We start from the raw sequence: 25576 nt of genomic DNA, 5'->3' as shown, positions 1-25576 counted from the left end.
TGTCCAACTCATGAACATCAGGTTTTGCTTTTCATTCTCAAAAGGAACATTCTGGAAATCTCATAAAAAAAAAAAAAGCTCAAACGAAAATAGGGTCCAAAATCCAAGAAATCATAAAAGGCAAAATGTAGACCCCCCTGCCTTGCTGGACCTCCTGCATTTTCCTTGAGATTCTTCTCAGTCTTTTCAGTGAATGTGTTCTGAGTTAAAATTTGAAAAAAAAAAAAAAAAAAACAAAAAAACGAGAGAATGAGAAGAGAAGAAAAAGGTCACAGTGCACATGATTTCACATTTCCCTGGAAAAGTGTTTTACAGATCTAACTGAACTGCTGTTTTGTAGGCAAAACTGCTGGCCTGGTGGCCGTGCAGATGATAACCAACAACGCTACATACTCATAAAAACTGCAAAGCCTAGGTAACCTACTGAATATTTATATACATGATGAAATTCTACATTTCAATAATTATACACATATAGTGGGCCAAAATTAAACAAAATAAGGAATAACTAGCATACCATGTAAGTACTACATTTACTAATTCCGCCCTGCCAACTGTAAGTCATCTTCATGAACACATTGTGCTATAAAAAATGTGGTCCACGTGTACAATAAAATAAATGACTGGCTGTAAGACAGCAGTTCCCTGCCCTCCCTGATACCTGTGGTTCTGCTCAGGAGGTAACCAATGAGATAAATGTGACAGGTGTCATCCTTTAGTTTCCCCACCATGAATCTATAAGGTCATTAGATCCATCAGACCACTTGCCAAAAAAGAACCTCGTTCTCTGGAGAGTCTCACTGAAAAAAAATGTGGAAAAAGGCTGTGTAAAAATGTATTACCTAGCTTCCTAAGACAGAGAAGATACAAATGGACAGAAGATACATCTGGACATTTTAGCTTTCCATGGAACAAGCAGTTACCTTTAATAGCTCATCTTTTTATTGATGGAATGGAAGACCATGAAGGTCACAGATATATTTTTGCTGACATCCGTATTTTTGTTTGGTTGCATTTACTTTGAAACTTAACATTTGTAATCAAGGAAAGGAAGGAGAAAAAAAAGTGAAGACTTATTGAAGAAAAGGCGTTTAGGTACTATACAATAATTGGGACTGATTATGATATGGTCTCTGTTCTTCCTCTTTCTCCCTTCTTTTCTGATAATTGTCACAGATGTCCCTGGCTGCATAAGGCTCATAATGTGGGCCAAGAGGCTTTTGTTTGATTTGTTTTCTAAAGTAGAGAACAGTCAGTCTGTTCTTCTTTCTGTGGCACATCATCAACAACATTGCAAAGAACAGGAGGTGGTCACTGAAGCCAATTTCTGCTCTCCAGCACAAAGCATGTGGCTCCTATTTTATTTTATGGAAGCTTTCTAGGGTGTTTTTTTCAGGTAATGAGGAAATTAAAGTCCTGTTATGATTTGTACATAGTTATTTTGGTGCTTCACATTTAAAACCATAAACATCAATAAAGTGGCATAATGCAAAAGCACAAGGCCATACAGAAAATAACGACAGAAAATAACCAACAGAGCAAAAGTAACAGATACACTATAGAAGAACAGTTTCCCACCTTAATTAAAAATCATTTAAAAATACTTTACTTCATTAAGTAAACACAGGCTAGTATGGTATCTGCATGTTTAATCAATCAAATATAAGTTCTGTCAATGTAAACTTGATAGAAGTCCTCCTGCTCATTATACATTGAAGAAAAGTTAAGAGGCATTCTTAAGATTCCTTGTCCTTTACAAATCCACAGCTATCCTCAGCTGGGAAATGTTAAAAAAATGGTTTGGAATCCTTTTCAGAAAAGAAGATTTCAAAATGTCTTTTTCATTCAAAGAACACATGTTGCCTTTTGTTTCCGTCTGTCTTAAGGAAGAATATAATAGTTGAATTGATCAGACATATTTAAAAGAACAAGCTTGAGTTACTCTGGTCAAATTCTCCACAAAATATACGTACACACCTTTTATCTTCACACACAAAGCAAATGGCTGCAATCATAGTTTTATTTCAGTGTATCTAATACCAATCCCTTTAAAAAACTTACTTTACAAACACCTGCTCATTGTAACAAAATGAAACTTTTCTTCTGCAGTTGTCAAATATCCATAAACATAAGTCAGACTTTTACCATTTCTAACGGCACTCAAAAGGTAAGCTCACCCCATCAAAAGTTCCTTTCTTACAGAAAGGGTAACATTAACTCTAAAATTATAGTCCCTCTGTCTTCAGAAATAGTTCAGAACAGTATTTAATGACACAGGCTATTGATAGAAGCAGAAATGCTGAGTTTATTTTGTTCAGTAGGTTACTAGGACATTCAGCTGAGGTGAACAAAATGGACTAGAATTCCAGAAGAAACTAAAAATGAAAATTTGACTTTATAAAAAAATAGAATTACCTCTGAAAATAAGCAGAATGTAATAGCTTATCTTTGTTTGGAGTTAAGTGAACACACTGGTAAACTCTATCACTTACATAAAATGAGATTCTGATCCAATGTGTCAGTGACTCTACTACATTCCTCTGCTCATTTTGCAATCAAAACCCTACCGATTCCTGAATACTTACCTCCTTCACTTTTAATCAGATAAAAGTAAAGATGCCCCAGAGGCACAAGGAAGATTAACATTTACCTTGTGATAATCCGCAAAGAACATCATAAAACTGATAAAACTTCCCAAAGCAAACACTGTAATATCTCAGTCCTTTCTTGCACTGGTGGCAGGCAATACCTTTCCCCCATTGCATGCTCAGGTGTAATCTTTTACTACTCCAGTGCAGGAATATAGCCATAACAGCCTCCATTAAAACATTTCTTGAAGGCATTCTTCAGCTTCTAGTCACAAGCCTGCCTGTGTCTGGTGTCTGAGCAGAGCTATCAACTCTTGCAAGTTACATCAAGAAGCCCTCTGCATGTGATGAAAATCACATTCAATGTAGGCAGCACAGCACTCAAACACAGCTATACAACCACAATCCATAGATTATGTGATTAGGCATGAAGAGCGTAAGTGAGAATATGAGGATGTAAAATCAATGTTAACACTGTATTTTGTTTCTAGCTGAGAAATATTTGATTATAAGTACTCCTTTTATCCAGCTCACAAAACAAATATAACAGAGTTCAGATATGCTGACAGTTTTGGCATTTTTTTGTCCCATATGCATCCATTGTCCAATGGAGTTGGACAAAACCTGCTTATTTTTTCCTACAAGCACAGCTTGCCTTCACTTCTTATAATCACTGCAGTATGTGAACAACTATTTCATCAGATTATCTTGACTGCATGAAGGCTTTCAACTGAACTCAAATGTCTGTAAAAAGAAACTTCATACTGAAACCTGCTATTTATCTGTTTATCTATGTTCTTATTAAACAAAGGCATCTGGTATCCCCCAGAGCTGAAACACAACTCCACTGAAGACCAGTGGCTCAACTTTCCCTGCTACTTCCCTAGGAAATTCTATCTATTAATAAAAAAAATAAATAAGCTTGAAGTCCTCTGCCTAGTAATACAGCCTTGCTTTCATCTTTGCTTATGAACAACTTTACAGGGAACTCAGAGAGCCAGAATTTTGCCTCCATGTTTTTATCCTGACATGCAATAAAGAGCTGTAAACTGTTGTTATTTCAACTGTACACTTTAAATGAATATTATTAAAAGCAGTACTGTTCCAAAAGCAGTAACAAGAACAATCTCAGCGAAATGTGATGACAACTTTCTGTTTAGTGACCGAAATGCCTTCCTCCTCTTTAGTTACTGAAAGTCAACATGAGAGAATTAAAGGACATTTAATTGACTGTAATATTCACCAAGTATTTATCCTGCAAAGATCCACATAGACAGCACTTCTCCAAACAAGGAAGTTTATGCAATTTCAAAATGTGATCAGTAAAATTCATGATGGAAAAAATCACCAGGAGCTCTCAAATGCAGAAGATATTCAGACTCAGTAAATCTGCAGTCAAAATATTTTGGTGATTACCATTTTAGGGATGTTTTAATGTGTCTGCACATTTGACCTACTCTTACCTTTCCTGGACATCTCTTTTGTCTGCTGCTGGAGGGAGATACAGAGTGAGTTTGACTGCTACAACTCTTATACGTCTTTAGCCAGAAAGTTTTCCAAAAGCCAGAAATCCATTCTGATTCAGGTTCATAATCATAATCACCAAAAGAGCTGACCTCCCTAGACTGAATTAGCTACACACATTCAGTGCACACAGAGAAGAAACACAAGCACTGAGACATGAGACTCACCTGTGCATTCATGCTGTAGTCCTTTCCCATAGTATCCTTTTTCACAGATGCACTCAAACTGGCCAGTGTGAGTGCCACATTTACAGCTTGCCATGATGTCACAGCAGTTTTCATTTGCCTCACAGAGATAGGAACAATGTGATATATCTTCTTGGATATAACTGCCAGAGGGCAGGTCTGAAATTATATCAATTTATTAACAAAAAATCCAACCCCAATTACCCCCACAGTGTCACATTATGTCATTAGTGACATTATTAAAAAAAACACATAGGTTCCAGGTCCAGTTCTAAACTGTAGTGATGGCAGCATGAAGTAGAACATTTATTGACATAAAATGTAAAAAAAAAAAATAAATAAAATAAATGGTGTTCTTATTCTGGAAAAATGTTCACTGAAACCAGTGATGCAAAGATCCCCAAGTTTTCTCACCTGGCTTTGCTTGATTCTAACATTGCCAGAAAGCAGTCTCACCCCCTACTGAAGCTGCTGAGACAGCCTACCGTTGCTTTGCTGGGTGCTGTCACTGGCATCAGGAGAGCATTTCATCATGGGATGTACAACCAGTTGGTGATATTAAAAAAAAATCTTTTCTTTCATGCATTTACACAAAACAGTTAAACCTTAACTGGAATAAACACAACAGCAGTAAAGCATACTACTTACATAAAAGTAGCCTGCTTTTAAAAATTAAATACAGCATATAAATGCTAGTTAGTAGTCTGATGCATGTGCTATGTCTCAGTCAAGCAGGACTGGCTTACATATGAAGGTCTACTCATGTGTTCTCACTTGGTAAAATTCTTTTGCTTTTCATGAAGAACTTTAAAAGTAGAACCTTTATTCTACTTTGCAATACAGTAGACTGAAAAAGGATAAAAGTAGAGTTCAAACTCTCTTTCTATCCCTTGCTTGTTTCAGTACTATTGAATATGTAAGACCGTAAAAATAAACTGTATTTACCTTTATACATAGGGATCTAAATTATTTGTGAATAGGCTAGCTTTTGTTGGTGTGTAAAATACACACTAGTTAGTAAGGCTAGTCCTAAGATGTGTATTGGGGGCCTCTTTCAGACAACAAGGTTCATCTATTCAAACAAAAGTTGCACTGTGCCAAGACCATAGTATGTTCTCCTTGGACAAAATGTAGAGTAGAATGGAAGTATGGATAAACCAAGGAAGAGAATTTAGGTTACATTTGCTGATGGTGAGTTAGTCTAACAGTTTATTCTTTTACCTGAGGAATGAACACCTCTGCTAGAAAGTAGGAGGAAATATAAAAAAAAAAAGGAATCTGCGCTACACGAAACGCAGTTGCAAGACAGTGCTTTATATTCAGCCCTGTGCTGCCTGTAGGACTTCTTAGGTTAATACCTTCATGAAGAGCCCTGCGTGCCAGCGCTTCAAACTCAGTAAAACTGTGAAGAAGGTAACAGTGATCTTCTTTTGGATGGGAAGCCATGTCATTCAGTTCTCGAGTATTCCCCTGCCATATCCCGAAGGTGAAGATCTCCACTCCAAATTCACGCAAGGATGCTGCAATGGGTCTTGGGTCTCCACCATTGGAATATCCATCAGTAATGAGAAATATCACCTTTGTGGAATTGCCACGCGCATGCCGCAATATTTGCTGGAAGAGAAAATGAAATGGCACACCTCAGAAAAGCGTTAGTTAATCTGCTTTCCTCCAGGATTTGGCTCCTTTTATTTGGTTACACAGCTAGACTAAGTCTTTGCAATACTACTCACCATAGCAAAGACCAACCACCTGCAAGCAGAGATTATGGTTAGACAACACCAAACACTGACTCACACTTCAGATGGTCAATGTCTGCCCAATCACAGCTGTGAAATAATGACATGATCTGCAATAAGACAATTTCACACTGACTGATAAAAGTCATCCATGTGTTAGACAGCAATGATACTGATCAGTGTTTCAGCAACTATGTTCAGACTGCCGTTTGACAGATAATACAATGAAAATCTAGCCCAAGACCAAGTCCAAGGACAGAAGTTCAGATGCTACCAGCTGTCTCAGCACCACGGAAGTGATGTAGACACAAACCAGCTGCAGTGTGACCAATGTTGTCTTTCTGTTCAGCATATGAATGCCACTTGGTTCCCAACTTGCTTATTTTCACAGATACACGAACCTCTCACCAAGCCACACCATGAAAATGTCCTGCATACCATGGCACACCCGCACTCATTACCATGACTTTCAGTATGTGATATATGGAGAAATCTTCTGCAGTTTGTAAGAGATAACTAAGAAAAACAAATGTTTTACTAAGTGTTATTTCGCTCAAACATGCCCCCCCAGTGGATCTACTAGAAATCCTGTACGGATAAGCATATCAATGAAAGTTGAAGAATCCGTCAAAACCAGATATAAATCTTGAAAAGAGCTCTCAAACACAACAACAAATTTTCATGTGAATAATCTACGAATGGTTAAAGCTTCCACGAAATTTTGTCTTCCCACACATTCCTTTCCGCCCTTCCTCTACCATTTCATTGTCTAAAAAGTGAAATCCACTGAGTGTCTGGAAAGCAAAACAGTGACTATGTTGTTCTCTTCTTATCTAAGGCAGATGAGAAAGACTGATTTACACAGTAAGCCCAAAAGCAATTTAACACTGTATGCATCAATGGAGAACATGCCATAGAGCATGTACATACACAGGTGTGGGTACGAAGGAAAAGGTAGTGAGACCAAAGAGATACTGTCAGAAACAATAGTCTTGAATACAAATCGTCTTGGATACCTCATGTGCAATGTGAAAATACAGCTATACCTGATGAGACTTCATGAGTCTCCCTCTACGGAGGAGAGTTTCAGATACAGACAAAAACATGGGACTGGTCAGAAACAAGTTCTTAGTCATTGCCAGGCTAGTAATTAACAAATGAAAAGGAAAGAATACGGGTATAGCTGCTGCTAAAAAAAGCTTCAAAAGAGTAAACATACACAGGGTGGCTTGCTTTTCTAAATGCACCCTCAGCGTGCCCCCGCACTCAGGTACAGAATCCTCACTACCAGCACAACTGCACCAGGAAACTTGAACCTGGAGAAATAAGCAGTCCTTGAAACTGTAATTTTATCAACGGAAAGCAAAAGCCCAGAAGTGACAATAATCACTACACCATCATACATCTAGGAGTTGAATGCCAAGTCAAAGACAACAAAAAACTATGTAGCTTAAAACAAACAAACAAAAAACAACAACAAAACAAAACAAAAACCACACCAGTATTCTTTATTCTATGCAGACTGCTTGCTCCTAAAAGATCAAAACCCTCCCACATTGTGAGTACTTCTCACAATGGTAACTGCTTTCCTGTTGGTGGTCATTTTTGCTTTGTTTTCAAGCGTGGGGTAACAAATGTGATCTGACATATTTTAATGCCATCTTGTTATGTTCTGATCCATTAAATTCTAAAGCCCACTTCTGATTTATTGCTAGTCTTTCCCTAACAAGCATTTGGAACGCTGGTTATTTCCACCCTAGTGGTGGAAATTTGTCCCATTTGTCCACATTTGTCCCTGTTGAGTTGTCTTTTTCTTTCTTACTGGTTTGCCAGCAACACTTTAGCTCATCTCTCATGGCCTCAAAAACTGCATGTAGCCCCTCCCACCATGCTGCAATCTACAAATTGAAGGATCATTCCCTAATACTTCATACATCACTCACAACAATACTCAAAAGTGCCTGAGTGAAAACATGCCCCACAGGCTCCTGCCCATTTCATCCTTCCAGTCTGGCTGTGCACTAATGGTAACTTCTACCCACCCTACGCTTGTTCTTGGACAACAGGCAGAGCATCTCCAAAAATGCTGTGCTAATGCACTATGGACCAGAAGCCACCCTATGGAGTTACCAGTCTTGTACTCAGCCACAGCCTGTCAGAGAGTAAGTATATACGTGACCACCACTAGTTTCTCCTGGTGGCTCTCTGAGGCCCTAAAGCAGGTGATTCTGAAGGTGTATTCTCTCCTTTCTCTGTGAACTTAGGTAAAAGTAGGGATAAGTGATTTTCAACTTGTTAGCATGCAAATTGCCAGTTCATTTCAATAACTTTGTACCATGCTATGATCGATACAACATACCACATATGGTAGACCTTCCAATGGTATCAACAGTACGTTCCAAAAACCATGTCATCCTACGATGAGCAATAAGTGTATTTAAGCCACTCTTGCATACACAAATTCTGAAAAGGGGGATGAACTGAGATGACAGGACAAGGAGAAATAGTTTTAAACTAAAAGAGAATATATTTAGATTAGATATTAGGAGGAAATTCTTCACTCAAGGGGTGGTGAAGCCCTGGCACAGGCTGCCCAGAGAAGCTGTGGATGCCCCATCCCTGGAGGTGCTCAAGGCCAGGCTGGATGGGGCTTTGGGCAACCTGGTCTGGTGGGAGGTGTCCCTGCCCATGGCAGGGGGGCTGGAACTGGATGGGCATTGAGGTCCCTTCCAACCCAAACCATTCTATAGTTCTAAAATTTTACGAAGTTTTATAACAAAATCTTAAAGTAAGACTTACAAAATGAAACTTGTCTAGATTCCAGTTCACAAGTTAGGCCAGTCCAAAGAACCTGCAGAGATTTTACAACCTTCTCACTAAGCCAGGCCAAATTTCAGAACAATTTGATTTTGCAGTCCGTTGATTTCAGGTAGATTTTTAAAGCAAACCCAACCACATGCACGGTAAATCAAAGCACAGACCATTGGCACTGTGGTCTGAAATGCTGGTGGGTGAAGTGTTGCTGTTGGGCTTGACTTTATTACTAACTGTATGCAAAACCCAAAGGGAGTGAAACCAAATTCTCTTGCAGACACAACCCTCTGCAAACCAAACCCATTGTTCTTCATTTTCCTGCGTTATAAGTGGAAAACAAGAATGAAGTGGAAAACTAGAATGAAAAGAATCAGGAAGATAAAGACAAGTCAAACAACAATATGAAGACCAACATTAGGAAAAAAATACAAATGCCTTGTTTCAGAATGTGTTCTGAAAGAGCTGCTCTAAAACAAGCAGCATTGCAAGCAGAGAATGATGCAGTGATACTTATAACTAACACTTTTAATTAACATGTTTAGTATAAACTGTGCTATTTTAAAATAGAACTTAAGCAACTTAAACTTCTATCAACCTTTTAACTATTCAGGCTGAAATTTTCCTCCCAGGATGTTTGTCTTAAGCTGTTTCAGTAGAAATGTCTCTTATTTCTGAAAACAAGATGAGGAAAAACATATGCTCCAACCATATTTACTTGTTTTTTTGCAACAGTAGCATCTCTAGGCAGCATGGATTTTCAATCTGCTAATTGCGTTTATAAAAATGATGGGCCTCTATCACCCCTATGGAAAAAAAAATGACCCCAAGCTTGTACAAACTGTGGAACGTGTGTAACTGGGGAAGAAACCACAACTTACATAGCGTTAAGAGACATTCTGGAGGCTGCCAGTGCAATTCTCGGAAGATCCCACCTGCATGCAGCTTGGTCTAGCAGAATACCATTTCAACCCACGATTATGTCGTAACATGCACAGAAGGGGGAACAAAGCTCAGTCTTGGCAGGACCTGCCTTTGTAATTTCAGTAATATCCTTTCAGCACCGTTTCCCTCTGTGCAAAGCACAAAGCTGCACAAACTCTGCACACGAAGGTAGCGGATGGCATTATACACAGCATCACTTTTCAGCAAGTCCTGCTCATAAGAGGTAGCAATCAAACCTCCGAATTTTCCCCAAATTGAGGGACATGTCTGCAAGGCCAATAAACATGCTAGCTTGACTCCCAGTAGTCTAGCCAGGACAACAGGTATCTTAGAAAGGACTATGTAACTAAATTAGCAAGGATCTCTGCTCCACAAAACTACACAGCCACCAGTACCCTCCGAAAACGTTGAGTACACAAATCCTCTGTGTGTTTTCTGTGAGATCAAAAAAGGTTCACGGGCTGTAAGTCCCATGAACAATAGCTTATCAAGCCCTCTTTAAAAGTGAACGTCGTGGGTTATAGTAACTGGGAAGCGTCAGGAAAAGACCATTTACTAAGGGTCAAATGTCCCTTAGCTGTATGAGCCTGAGATATGGCAAGCAGCCAGTAGCTCTTCTGTCCCCTGCATCTGAAAGGGCAACCTCTTCTCTGGGGCAGCACTTCTGTCACACGCTGAGCTGGTGGGTAAGGGAGCATGAAGCTGCGCTGGTGCTACCTGAGGTACTAAAACATTCAGGCACCAACAGATTTGAGCAGAGGAACTGAGCACAGGAACTGACAGAGAGGATTGCTACATATTGACCCCAGAAATCAAAACAAATCAAAGCCACTGAATAGCTTGGCCCACAAGTCTTGCAGCTGTAACTTTAGATACATATTCCCTGCTGTATAACAGCAGAGGAAAAGAACAAGAGAAAGAAACATTCAACATTTGAGGAAACAGAAAAAAAAAAGAGACGTCTTTTTTTTACATTGTTTGTATATATCTGGTGGCCCAGATGGTGTCTAGTATCTTTCTGAGAAAGTACAGTGACATAAAGAGCAGGCCACCATCCAGAGCAGCTAACAATCCAAGTAAAAGTTTGTTGTCATGTCTTCTGAAAAGCCTTCGCATTATGCACAGTCACTACAAAGATGCATCACTCGCCCCCTCTCTCCAATATCTGCGTGGCACTCCACATCATTTTTGCTTCTTTTAACCCTGACTTTAACACCTTCCTCTACTCCAAAACACCTCTACCCTTTCCTCTCCAGAAAGTCCCTTTGAAACACATATTTTTCATACAGAAATTTAATCTGGTTTTAGATTTCTGTTCACTTAACCCCTCAACTTGCAAGCACGCATGCAGTGGCTCCATGAATTTAGCCAGTCCCCATCAACTTCATGGACTGTATCGATGCAATGATGCTTTTCTTGCATGACCAGGCTCTGCGGTCCTTTCATACATTGTCAGGTTTTTCAATAAATAAAACTTAAGAGCCCACTGAACAGTACTGGGAAGTTAAAAGGATCCTGGAAACCTGCTTCTTTGGTATGAAGATCCACATCTGCTTCTGATTTTAACAACAAAACTGAGCACCAGCCATAACTGAAAATAAAGTGCTGAATGACCTTCATAATTGAGAACACGGCCAATTTGATCACTACTACAAATTAGTACTAAGGGATAAGTACAAACAAAAGAAAACAATTAATAATCTTGATGATTGCAAAATAATGCATGGGGCCACTAGAAACATCTCCTCTTTGACTGTTTTAGTACCCATTTTCCTGTCTACACTTCCTTCAGAGGACAGATCAGTCAGTTTCAGCAGTTCTTCCAGATCTTAAATAAAACATTCTTTTCACATTAGCAAAAAGTTATTACCATCTGTATTGTATTCAATCTGTGCTTAGTGTGTACAAATATCTGGCAGACTCACCATTTCCTTTGTGCCAATAGCAGCCCTTAGAATTAAAAAATGAAGTCTTGTGCAATAAAAAGTTATCGTACGAAATCCTGCTGTAGAAAGTCACTACTCCAAGGCAAAATGAAACTCGAAAACTACAGTCACAAACACCTCTAAACCTCCAATTTCTGTGCTTCTAATGCTAAGTTTGTAAAAGAAAATCAAAACCAAAGACTTCTTCAGCCATCTAACTGCCACAGCAATGACAATCAATGTTGAGGCTCTTTGTTACTGCCTCAATTACACGTTCTGCATCTAATCCATAAACATTTGATCCTGGGCCTAATCCCCGTCCTTATTCAGTATTTGGCTTTTAAAGAGGATTTTAACCATACAGAATTTGCCATTAATACATCTGTCTACAGGGAAACAAACTGAAATGGGTTAATCTGTCTCACTTTACAAAACTAAGCCGTTACTAACTGATAACATCAGTCAGACCCAGGATCCTTGCCAGGAGGAGCTTGCCTTAAAAGGTTTAAGTTGGAACCTAGCTTTCACAATCACATTATCCAAGATTAATCACAAAAACTACGCTGCTCCTTGTACACCGTGCAGGGAATAACCTACGTCAGGTCTACAAAGGGAATGTTATCTGTTGTAGGGCAGGAAGAACCATCGCTGTGCCTCAGATATGAAACAGAAAGCCCTTTATCACAAAGCCATTTATCTCTGCTGTACCAATAGACTACTTACATTGTATTTATTTTCACCCTAGGAATTACAGAGAAGCTACAAACCAAGGGATGAGTGTTCCATAGGACTAGATGATTATTTTTCCCAGAGGATCATTTATTCACTCTAAAATAAATAATTCCCATTTAAAAATATTACTAACTATATATAATACAACATAATCACCATTAAATTTATACTAAAATAAGAAAAGTATTCTTTACTAGAAAAAAAAAGTATAGATTTGACCTATAATTCCAAATACAAAAACGTCTTAATTTCTTATGGATGGGTTCAGAAAGGGAGCTGTGTATCATTCACAAAGGGAAATGGCAAAGCTAAATCCTTCTGTGAATCTCACCATGTTTCAAGCTTCCTCTGCTTTCATTCTTCCTGAAAGCAGAAAGTCCAAGCCTGGAGGGAAATTTTATCTAAATGAATATTCTGAAAGGAAAAAAAAATCCCTACTGTGATCAACCCTAGCTTTTGATGGAGTTGAGGCATCTCATCACAGAATCCTAAGCAATCCCAAGTTGGTCATGTCACAGGAGTAATGCAGACCTAGGTGGCAACACAAATATTGTCCCCTAAATCATGATGCAGATATTGCTCCTCTACACCTCCTTGCCCCCCTCTCTAAAACAGCAAACATCTCATTTCACCAGCATCTCTTTAGGTCACCAGACACTGCTACTTCCATTGCTCCGCTCAATCAAATCTTATACTGTCTTTCGCTTTTGCTGCTTCTTTCAGGAGAGGAACTAAAAATATCCTACAGTTAGAGATTTTGCTTCCCAATTGTACCTTTTGCCACTTTCTTCTGCACTGCTACACAAGCTCTAGAGAATGAGCTGTTACTTCCATATAAGAAATTATCAGAAAAGCTTTCCTGGAATGTTTGCCTAGCATGAACTGTTTAGGGAAACAGTTTAGGGAAAATGTATATCTAAATGGTGAATCTGGATATTTAAATAGTGCTAAAACTAATAGGTTGTTAAGAAAACTACCACCAACAACAACCATAAAAAAGTTATTTTAAATGCAGTGATTTTTGTGCTGGTCTAGTCTTGCACTTCGACGATTTTTACTTCAGTGGAACAATATACTGGCATTATCAATTTTCTCACAATTCTTTTATGTAATAATCAATGGGTGATCAAAATCATGTGTGTAATCTATGCATACATTTTTTTTTGTCTTTCCTATCCATTTTCATCCTATCTTCAACTTTCGTCTTTTCTTTATGCAGTGTGTCACTCTCATGGCATGCAGTCATCTTTCCTTCATCCTTTAAACTTCTCCAACTTAAAAGTGTTTTTTGACTACCTGAGAATTCTAATCTCTTGTCAATAACTTACTTTATTCATTAAGATTCTTGCAGTAAGTGGTGTTCTTAAATGTATCTTTGTAGAAAAATGCTAGTATTTCATTTTTTGCTTACCCACAGCACTGAACTCCACAGCATCTCTAAGTAACTGGTAAGTACAAACTCAGCAAGTCTCACAATAGTTCTTCTCAGAAGTAGCATGAGGTGCAAACAAGAGTCAATGGACACAAAATAAAATACAGAAAATTCCACTTAAACAGTGGAAAATGGTATTTTTACTACAAAGGTGATCACACAGGTTTCTCAGAAGCATTGTAAGCTCTCCATCCTTGGACATACTCAAAACCTAAATGGACACAGTCCTGAGTATCCTGATTTTGTCTTTGTATAAAGACTACTTCTTCCCCCTACCATCCAAACAAAAACCAAAAACACAACCCACAAACCACCACTGCTTTTGCAATCACAGGAGCCACCACATACAATTTTGACCTAGGTTCAGTTCTACACAAGTGCTGGGACTGTTAGGTCTGATGACTTGGACATTTGGGTGGCTTGCAGCTTTGAGCTCCAAACTGTAGCAAACAGAATACACCTATTCTCCAAGAGACAATAACACATCATCCTTTAGACTTCTAAACTGGACATTAAAAGACAAGGCATCTTATATACATAGCCACTTCCTCAGCTCCTGGCGCTGTATAACCTTTTAACAAGTTACTCAGGAATTTGAAAAGCTGCTGCAGTCTTCATATATTGCTGCGCTCGGTGCTATATTCATAATACCACCTTGCTAATAGATCCGAGTTTCATTTGAAAAATGTAGATTTTCCCAATTTCCTTTGTCTTTGAGCAATTGTCATCATTAATATAATCAAGATGTCACTTGATTTCTCTGGTATGCTCCAGTCTTTGGCTAGTAATTAAAAAAAGGGACTCCAAAATATTTTACTGAATACATAATTAATCTTCATGTATTTTCAGACAAGTATTCACACCACTATTGACTGGTGCATCTGCCAAATACTTTTTTGAGTTTGTTTTAAACATTCATTTCTCTAAAAACACAGGGAAGAAGCTGAACAGAATAACTAATACCCAAAGGACAAACACACTTCATGACCTGTCCTATCTACTGCCAGCTGTCACTGCTCAATTATCTTCTGAATTTTTGCTCCAGGACTGCTGGAATCAAGCAACATGCACACAGTTATCACTGGTAAGAGCTGTCTCAGCCCAATGGGGTGTGTGGGAGTATTTGATAGAGAAACAAGACAGACAGCTAGACATCCTGCTTCACTGTTTATACTGTGTATGTTCAGCAAATCACCACAGACCCGCCTGTTAAAGCTTTTTATAGGCTGCCTGTCAGATTCAAGGAGTTTCTTCATCCTCCCAGTTGAAGTTACCAGGTGAGACTGGGAAACAGTGTAATATTAACATGAGCTTTTGTTTTGAATTGCGTTCACTTCATAGAGAAGTAGCTCAAAAACTTGGATAGGGTCCTAGTCCCATAAAGAGCCTATGCTTGAGAATGTTGGCACTCCAGTCTTGGTGTTCTGTGTCTTACCCCTGGTCCTTCTAGCAAGACAACCACTGGGAAGCAGGAAGACAGACAATAACAGTGGCAAATAGTAATTTTGACAAACCTCAACTCTCTGTTAACGGAACATCTTTCAGATTTTGTCAAGGACATGCTTCATGTGAGCAAAAGGTTGCTATTGCTATTAAAGAGCAACGCTGCTTTTAATTTCTGCAGCTAGGACAGTCAGAAAATTCTGAGCCACAAGCATTCTTCTGTCCTGCTTGTGAAATCTAACTTTCAAATTCCACTAACAAGTGGAACTAGAGGAGAGAGGCTAAAAAAGTGCCACAGAACATGCAAAATGTATTACAAACAGAATATTAATGCGGAGGTTCATGTCAGGAAGTACTGCTAAAAATGATGTATTTTGCTAGAAAGACCTCTCGTAAGGCTGGGAAATGTATTATAAATAAAACAACTTTTTTCCCCTTGACCTCTTCAAAATTATAAATGTCTTTCCTATTCCAGGAACAAATCACCTAGTAATGTTTCTGGTTTGGCTTCGTGTCTCTGGAGAAAAGCACATGGTAAAACTAATTTCTCTGTGAAGGTGCTAACTCTAAAGGAGTGGGGATCAAAGGGTACTGAGTGTCAGGCCACTCCAGCAAAGTCTCTGAGAGAAAAGGAGAGAAAATGGTTTTCTCAGGAAAAGTAATCTACTCTTAAAACATTTATGAAAAGATAATCCAGATGCTATAGCAATGAAAGGTTTATTTCATTGTCCTGTTACTTCTGCTATTGTATCAATGAGACTCATGCCAATTCCTGCAGCAATATCTCATGTTTCCTACCTTTCTTCCACCTGTTTTATGTTGTTGCACCAGGAAATGGCTGGAGGCTTTGTGGTACTAGGCTGTAAATAATGAGTCTGCCTTTTAAGGGAGGCTTGTCTTAGCAGACAAGCAACACAGTGGGTGTTGGCACACCTCTCTTTGCATTCCCAAACCTCCTCTCCTCCTCACCTACCTAGCTGGTTGACACAACACAGTTCAGGAAAACTGCTGTACACTGTGCCAGGCAGGTCCTTCCAGGCAGGAACATCCACCTCAATTCTTAGAAGTTAAAGTTACGAAAAATGTTAAATGTGTTCTGATCACGAGACATTGTAAAGGTTGGAGTTAGACCAGCTTCTGCAGCCCAGGGAAACCAACTGAAGTAGGTCCCCGATCACAGGACAGGGAACAAATACCCAGTAATGTGGGTTTCTGCATTGGTAGCGCCCAACTCCCTGGTGGTACCAACCCAGCAACAAGAGAGAACACCCTTCTTTGGGCTGAGATGAGAACATTCTCCTACGGTTGCCCACTTTTTAAAGAAAGCGGTACTTCTTTGTTTTTTTTTTTTATGCTTTGCACATACCAACTCAAGAGCATCAACAAGACTAGAACAGACCAACACTGGTGGAATAGGTAAAAATGAAAGGGTCTCCCACAGAAACGAAAAGCAGACTTCAGATGACTAATATACACCACCTCAGCAAAATCCATGCCATTACTAAAATTGGCTATTTGCACCGTTCCCTAGGACCTCTCTTAAACACTGTAACAGTTTCTTTGCTTCTGAAAGGCTCCAAGTGCAGGCAATCTCCTAGTCAAAGCAGATGAGAAAGAAAGCATCAGCTCATCATTCAACTCTACCCTATGCAGCATCACCAAGAGGTACTCTTCAGAAATGGAAGTCACAAAGCACTATGCAGTTAAAGGAGGGATGAAGTGATATACCCATAAGGGTTTTTTCAGCCTTACAACTCTATGAAGAACACTCAGGAAACACAGTCAGTCAACTGGAAACTAGTAAAAACTGATGTGCTTTCTATAGATTTTCATGAAGACTATGACTTAGACCAAATCTCACTCGGCGTCAAAGTTTTTCTTTCTGCTATCTATAACCACAAACATCTGAGTACCACTGCCCAAACTCGTAGCAGTGCACGAGGCAATAAACAAACAATATGCCACAATGAGCATCTCAAAATCGAAGAAAAAAGGGGACTTCAAGTTCTTCTGTGGACTGGTGTGCCATTCTCAGATAAAGTTGTGTAAGAAAATTTCTAGGCCAAGAGCTGTGCAGAAGTGTAAGGGTAGATGGTAACTTTCACACTTTCAGGCCAGGTTTTAGTAAGCCATAGACACTGCATGAAAGTACTGCAAACCACTCCGTTTGATAACAATTCATTTATATGTAACATTTTGCATTGCTGTTACTTACCCCCTAATACTTGCATTAACATACTCTTGGAGTGTATTCAAAGACAAACTGCAATTTGGAAGGGCATGAGGTTCATAGTGTTAAAGAGAAGAGGTAAGTGACTTTTTCACGCCACGAAATACAATTCTTTGAAAAGCAACGAAGAACAGAAGAATGCTCACTAGTATTTTTTGTTTTGGATCAGAACTAACAAGTTTATTGCTTTTAGGGATACTGGAGAGGGAAAATCATGGAGAATAAGGGAGAGGAAGTAGGTGTTTACATCAGTTCAGAGTCTGGAGTTACATGCTCTATCTACGCACCTGCAGCTGCCTGTATACCCAACGGAGAGGGAGATGGTGGAATAGAGCTTCAGCTAGAAATGCCGTACGGAGGTGCTGCTGGTGGGAATGGCCCTGAGGGAGGTCTCTGTAGGGATGTCAAACTCCCAGGCTGAGGTGCTTGAGTCTGTGCTGGAAATCATGCTGCCCCTCTCTTCTGAACCTCACATTGATCAACTCACTCCACCTTGTTGAACTGACGAGGCAAAAGGGTAGGTAGCAGTATCCTTCAGTGCTTCTTTGAAACACGTTATTTTAACATTTTAAAAACAAATTACACTTAACTTAAAGGGAAGATAATAAATGTCCAGTCTGCTAAATACCAAACTTCCAAACCACACGCTTCTGGTTACACAGAAGCAAAACACAATTCTGGGAGCAGAAACAGACCAATTTCCAACAAGTAGGTTTCTACCAGGTAACTCCACTTAGCTTCATAAATGATGTTAAACCTAGAACTTTTCACCAGTCCTGGCCAATAAGGCAGAGAAAAATGTAATTATTTCATAAATCTCTAAGGTGGGCCCATTTCAGACTAGGCCCAAAGACAATAATGAACAGTGTGCAGATGTGTGTCCTGACTCTGACCCTGCTGTATTAATCTTGTGAGCAAAACCTACGCAAAACTGCAGTATGCAGGGACAAGTACTTTTCACAAACACCACAATGATTAAAAGTGGTAATTTAGAGCTGACTGTAATGCTGGCTGACAGGAACTCCACTCCCAGTTTGCTCAGTGATTGTTAACAACCAGCTAAGCAATTTCAAAGGTGACCACAGAGGTAAAACAGGTTGACTTCTATATTTTTCACCGTAACCTTTAACTCCAAGGCTGTTTCAGGACTCACAGAAGCCCACTGCTGTCAAATACTCTGTCAGCTCCATCTGACCAAAGCCACCATCTTATATTTAGAGATAGGAACAGAAATCCATAAACACATTTTTGGTAAACTGACAACATACACAACTCTAAATGCAAATCTTTTCAATGAGATGATATTACTTTTTTTTTTTTTTCAAAAAAAAAACCCAAAAACACAAGGTAAGATTTTTTTTCAACTCCTTTTGATTCAACAATTTTTAATTTCAAAATGAGATACTGAACCTGAAAATGCATTGAAGTTATAGGCCAACTGTTCTTAGTGGGTAACAACGCTGCATCTTGTGCTTTCATGCTTCTGATGTATAGAAGAAACAAACCAACCACTGCATATTTAAACAAGCATTAAATAAGCATTAAATTTGTTTATCCTAAATTGATATGTGCTTACATTCTTTTGAGGGTCATTTTTTTCATGTTTGTTAATTGGATGATAACAGAACACCAAATCTGTCATACTGGCTGGCTGTTTGTCATGCTCCCTCACGATCAGGTTAGATACAAAAGCCAGATTTTATTTTTAAAGACCAGATGCAGTCAGAAATAGAAAGTGTGTCACTTGAGTCTGTAGGTGTTGTGGCAGACCTTCCACTTACATATACGACTGACTTCAGTGGAGCATAGCTGAACTACAAAAGCAAAATGCCCAGCTTTTTAACGTAACAATTGTCACAACACAGAGCAACAACCACAGCCTTTCTCAGCTACTATTGCCCAGTTGCTTAGAACAATTAACTTGGCTATTTAGGGATTGGCTATGGGTAAGTAAACTCTGACTTCAGCTCAAGAGCACTGCAGCCTACGACTTCCAAGTCCAGTTTTGAAGAATTGCCATTTTACTTACATTGGAAGACAGAACATGGCCTGTCTTCTGAGAAGCAGCTATTACTATTTTGTCAAAAGGCTGCTACATGGAGTAGTTTAAATCATTTTTATTTTAATCTTTTTTAGCCCCTAACAATCAGGGCAGCTTCAGGCCATATAAATTGTCCAGCGATAAAGACAGAGCCCTCTTTTTTCTGCTAGCAAGCATGTAACTGTGACTACAGTTAGTATCTTGGGCACTGAGGACATACCATTGAATTCCTGCTCTGGTATGAGATGGTCCCATTACTATTTCTTGATCAATCTGGGAAGAAACACAGAACGCTCCCCCAAGGTGCCGTGGGTGCTGATGGCACTGGTTACCTCTCAGGATCAGAAGCTCCAAACGAAACACTCTTTCATGTACTCCAGCAGCATGCTGAGGTTTTGGAATAGGGAGTGTCGGGTACCTACATCTGGGAAATTCAGCACTTCACACTAAAGGGAGGTCTTTGGGCTTTAGGCGCATCCCTTCAATAGCGGCAGCACCGCTTCCTCAGGCCTGCCTGTACTTTCTTCATTTCTGCTTCAGCTATTTCCTCACTGTCGCAACAGCCCTGCAGCGTTCCAGAATGCAGAAAGCAATCTGCTTAACATCTGCTGCAAGCGGTTTGTGCTGTCCCATCAACTCACGACGAGAAAAACTGAAGCCAAAAGAGTTTTGAATGAGTGAGCTTAGTTTCTTCCCCTTCCTTACACTATTTCTGGTTACATACACATTACAGGAAGGACTGCCTCTAAGTTCATACCTCTAAATAACTGCTTTAACAGATATTTTGTTATGCTAAGTATGTTTTATAACTCAACATCTGTTCTTCTTAAGATGCACAGTCTATACAAATAAGAAAATGAGTCTTAAGCCACATGTATGGATGTCCTTTGAAGGAAGTTTTGTTGATCTTAAAACTGAATTCTGAATGACTTCATGCCAAAACTCTCTCTCCATTTTTATATTAACTACTCTAGATATCATACAAGACATATACATAGGGCAAGCCACATTTTATCTGATTGCATAGATGCTATTGTTGAATAAATTTTCAGTCTTACTCAAGCTACAGCTTTCAGCCATAAGGTGAGGACTGCAGCATCTTAAATTTCAGTCAGTGCTAACATCTTGGGAATCCAAGACACAGAAAAAAGTACCTCCAACAAAGCTGTTATTTACTCCAACTGCTTGAAACAGACCCTGTGTTATGTCAAAGTAGATGCCATCTCGCCATCTAGTTTTAGAAGCAGCATACAGGGGTTTTGACTGATACTTGCCAAAGGTCCAGATTCAGTACCCAGTTCCCTACTGTTCTTTCTTCTCCTGCCTTATATGCTAACAAACAAAGTTAAAATCACAAACCTCCTATGACCTGTAAATATGAAGTCAGTAGTCAAATAACAAGAAAAAACTACAGCATCTGGAAGGTTGGCCTGGAGGCCACCACACTTTATGAGCTAGCAGGAAGGTGTAAGTAGTGCTTCTTACAGACGTAAGAAACTAAATTTTAAGAGTAAAATTATATTCAAAAACATTCTAGCGTGTGTGCAGATGAACACAACACTGATAATGGCTAAGCAAAACTCACCTTGAAATGTTATTAAACCACTCAGAATCCAAACCTGAAAAACTTCCCTTCACTGGGGAACTTTAACTAGCCAGCACAACAAACACACCATCAAATTCCTGCAATCTGAAGCTAACGTAAGATGTCTGTGGTGCATGTAATTGCAATGGATCAACCTCTTGGATGAACTAAAGATAGGACAAAGTGGATTGTTTTTCCCAAACCTGCAATTAAGTCCTGTCTCTGGAGCTCTGGAAAAAAAGACCATGGCAACAGAAACTCTGACACCTGGATCACTGAGAAAAGTAACACAAATACCAGGCTTTCTTACATCAGTAGACGTATCTAATGATTGCTAGCTCAAGTGTGCCATGAAATCCCAAACAGGGTCACAAAACTAAACACTGATAGTAGCTGCTGTCTTTTGTGGTACAAAGACACATATTTCTACGTACCTTATACGAGGTGTCTTTAATCTGCTGGGTAGGAATTTTGTCGAAGATTGGTCCACACGTACGCATGGACAGCTCTGACAAAATGCAGAAGCTCTGCAATAAACTTCTCTGAAAAGCACCTCTAAAGAGGGTACAAAACTGCAGAGCCAAGGAGAACCAACCCCGCTTTTTTTTTGGGAGAAGATGGACACTGAATGAACTTGCAACATTTGGTGAAACTGAGTAGCTCTGCATTCAGGGGATGTTCAGTGAAGAGTGTTGCTGCCACGGGTTCTGTTACAGTAAATATTAAGTATATCGTGCTCCTGTTCATTTACTACATCCCACTCCCAGGTACGCCACCGACCGGCCTGATGACCTTACAGAATTCATTTATCCCTGTCTGTGCCTCATTCTTCCATAGAACTGTCACGGACTTGAGCGACTCACTTTGAGACATGGAGAGTAAGTGCCAGGATTATAGTAGTGATGCACTTTCCTTAGTTTTCTGTTACTACGACACTTAACTATTTGTTAGAGTTTGCCATGCTTTGCAGATGCTTTTGGTTTTGGAAAACAAGCAGAGAATTCTGGTTAGAAGCAGAAGAAACACCACATTAAAGTATAAGAATAAAAATGCGACATTTTAGGAAAGTGAAAGAAAAAAATAGTATCAATTTTAGCAAAAGACAGTTAGAAACAAAGGACAGCAATATAAGAGTCCATAGGGAACACCAACTTTGTAATACTTAAAATACTTCTCTAAATTTGTTCCAGCAGTGGTATTTCAAACATAGAACAGTCGTTCTCTGAAGAGTCCTAGAAAGGACAGTATTCCCCGAAGCTGCAATTTGTCTCACATGAAGAAGACACACTGAACAAAACCACAGGACAGCATCTTCAACCAAAAGTCAGCAAACCGTGCAAAATTTAACTGTGTTACTCTATCTCAATTCTCTCTGCCACCATGTGAATGTTCTTCTTCCCATGTTCTCCTGGGACCACAGTGTAAAATGACAACGACGCTGTGGTATCCACAAGGCTTAGCTGTGCTCATAAAAATAAATTGTAGGTTTCTGAACTTTTGTTTATTTCATTTCAAAGGTATGATTAGTTAAGTCTACACTTCCAAGAAAGCAGCATTTCTTTAAGTTACGTTTTGTTTGTAACAATATTTTAAACTTGTATCATTAACTTTTTCCACATAACATCTCTGAGATGGATCCGCATCAAATCTTGATTCCAGAATGGAAGATCTAACACAGGAATGTGTTTTCCTAAAGCACGTTTTCCACGTGTAACTCAGGGCACACTGGAAAATGGTTTGCCTGTCTCCTGCCAAACGTGAAGAAGAGAATAATCATTTCCAGCTTCATAAGCCTAACACTGATGGACATCTTGCAGCCTCGCTCACCAGCTACAAACGAGCACCTAAGATGTTTCAAGAAAAATACAATCGATGATCAGCTACAGCTCACTACCAGAAATTAGACATAAAAATACCAAAAAATTGGACTTGCTTGGGAATGCTCTTGCACACAGAGGCCAAATGGCCAGGAACAGCACAGTCTACCCTCATAAGAAAGCTTCCAGAGCAGACTGGCTGTCCACCAGTGTCTACTGGGAATCCTCCCTAGCATGCACAAGTGCCAGCATATGCCCAGGATCTGCCCTGACCACACTTGTGCCATGGGACTGAGTAACAACTTAACACCACAGACGGTGCCATTCCAGCGCCTGGAAATGTTCCTGGGCATGCTTCTATTTATTGGTACGTGACACACAGCCTGAGGGCACCTATGTCAGTCATTAGCGAGTGAAATAGTCACCTGGCAACAGTATGTAGACATCCCTGACTGCTGACAGCTACCGGGGAACTGGGTCCCACTGCCAAGAAGCGAGGCAGATGCCAGACTTGTCTCGTATGTATCTCTGTCACTTCTGAAACTGCGTCCACCCTCCTTCAACGAGCACATTTCATGCATTTATTTGCAACTGCTGCAGAGAACAGAGGGGCTGCAAGCGCAGGCAGTATGGAATGACGGTGACAAGTCGCCCTGACCAGACTACGCCATGTCCCACACCACCGTGTAGCTCCGTGCACCTTGACACCACCGCATGCAGGATCACACACCCCACCACCACGTGGAGGACCACACTCCACACCACCACCACCAAGAGAATCATCACTACCACCAAGAGGATCATACCCTACATCACCACCACCAGCAGAACCACCTCTACCACACACTGGACCACACTCCACACCACCAATACATGGAGGATCACACGCCACCGTCACTGCACACAGGATCACACTCCACACCACTGCCACACGGAGGGCCACACACCACCACAGCATGGAGGATCACACACTACCACCACCTCAAGGAGGACCATATTCCACAGCACCAACAACCACATGGAGCACCATGACCACCACAGCCTGGACCACATACCACCATCATGTGTAGGAACAGATGCTACACCACCACCACCACCACCACATGCAGGACCATCCCCCCCCCCGGGCCCCACGGATCATAACCCACACCATCACCACATGGAAGACCACACTCCACAGTACTACCACAGAGGATCACACTCCACACCACCACCACAAGCATCACCAGCACCACACGCAGGACACATGCCACCAGGACATGCAGGACATCACCCACGCCCACAGGGAGGCTCATACCCCACACCTCCACCACATGGAAGACCTTACACCACTCCATCACCACCACAGGCAAGACCACACTCCACAGCACTGCCACAAGCAGGACCACTCTCAACAGCACCACCACCACTACATGCACACCATATGCCCCCAACAGAAAGAGGATCCTACACCACACCACCACCACATGGAAGACCCCACGCCACTCCACCACCACCACATGCAGGACCACTCTCCACAGCACCACCACCAGAAGGAGGACCCTACCCCACACCACCACCACCACATGGAAGACCACACTTCGGAGCACCACCACCACACGCAGGACCACACTCACACCACAGGGACGTTCACACCACCACACGTTAGCCCACACCACCCCACCCCCCCACCACGGGCAGAACCCCACTCCGGACCCCCACCACGGGCAGACCCCGACTTCCCGCCCCCCCCCCCCCAACACCACCCCGCGTGCCTCCCCCGGGCGCTCACCGCCGCCTGCTGGAAGGCGCCCTTGGTGTAGGTGCCGCCGCCGCGGTAGGCGATGGCGGGGATCTCGCGTCCCAGCAGGGCGCACTTGTGCTGCTGCGGCCGCCGCCGCGAGATGTAGTCCACGCGGGGCGCCACGTTGCTGCGCGAGGAGAAGGTGACGATGGCGACGCGCGTGGCCGCGGGCACGACGGGGAAGTCGGAGAGCAGCTTCTTGACGAAGCGCAGCTCGCTGGCGAAGTTGGCCGGCCCCACGCTCGACGACTCGTCCACCAGGAAGACCAGCTCCAGCCGCCCGCTGCGCGCCCGCAGGCGCCGCACCTGGCGCTTGAAGGCGCGGCCCAGCCGCTCCACGCGGCTCCCCGTCGTGTCGGGCAGCGATGCCGCCGCCGCCGCCGCCGCCGCCGCCGCCGGAGGGGCGGCCAGGGCCGGCGAGGCGAATGTGGGCGCCCGGGGGCTCTGCGGCAGCGCCAGCGACAGCCCCCCCAGGCAGCACAGGGCCACCAGCGGCCACATGGCGGGCGCGGGCGGACGCCGGCGGCTCGGGCGGAGGGCGGCCGGTCGCCCCCTTGTCGCCACACCTCCTCGCAGGGCGGCCCCCAGCAGGTACCCGCGCCCCTTTAATCCCCCCCGCCCCTGTGTCCTCCCTCCCCGGACCGCCCCGGACCGCCCCGATGGGTGCCGGGGGTGGGGGGACACGGGACGGGGCGGTGTGCTGGGTGTGTGTGGGGGGGTCCCCGCGGCGCCCCGCTGCATGGAGCTCCCAAAGAGACCCCCCTGCACAGCCCCGGGACCCCCCGACCGAGCCCCG

At 41.6% G+C, this 25576-nt stretch overlaps 1 protein-coding gene across 1 annotated transcript in view; it reads right to left on the bottom strand.

Annotated features, from left to right (window-relative positions):
- Positions 1-25363, bottom strand: part of SVEP1 (sushi, von Willebrand factor type A, EGF and pentraxin domain containing 1) — a 127381-nt gene extending 102018 nt beyond the window's left edge. The window contains exons 1-3 of the mRNA XM_035564545.2: positions 24769-25363; positions 5656-5911; positions 4280-4456 (exon numbers count right to left, since the gene is read on the bottom strand). Of these exons, the coding sequence (XP_035420438.2) occupies positions 4280-4456; positions 5656-5911; positions 24769-25281 (946 nt within the window). The 5' untranslated portion in view covers positions 25282-25363. The remainder of the gene's footprint in view (positions 1-4279; positions 4457-5655; positions 5912-24768) is intronic.
- Between the last annotated feature and the right edge of the window lie 213 nt (positions 25364-25576).

This window comes from Cygnus atratus, chromosome Z (assembly GCF_013377495.2).
Source record: "Cygnus atratus isolate AKBS03 ecotype Queensland, Australia chromosome Z, CAtr_DNAZoo_HiC_assembly, whole genome shotgun sequence".
Taxonomy (NCBI): domain Eukaryota; kingdom Metazoa; phylum Chordata; class Aves; order Anseriformes; family Anatidae; genus Cygnus; species Cygnus atratus.
This window is presented reverse-complemented; position numbering and strand designations above follow the sequence as displayed.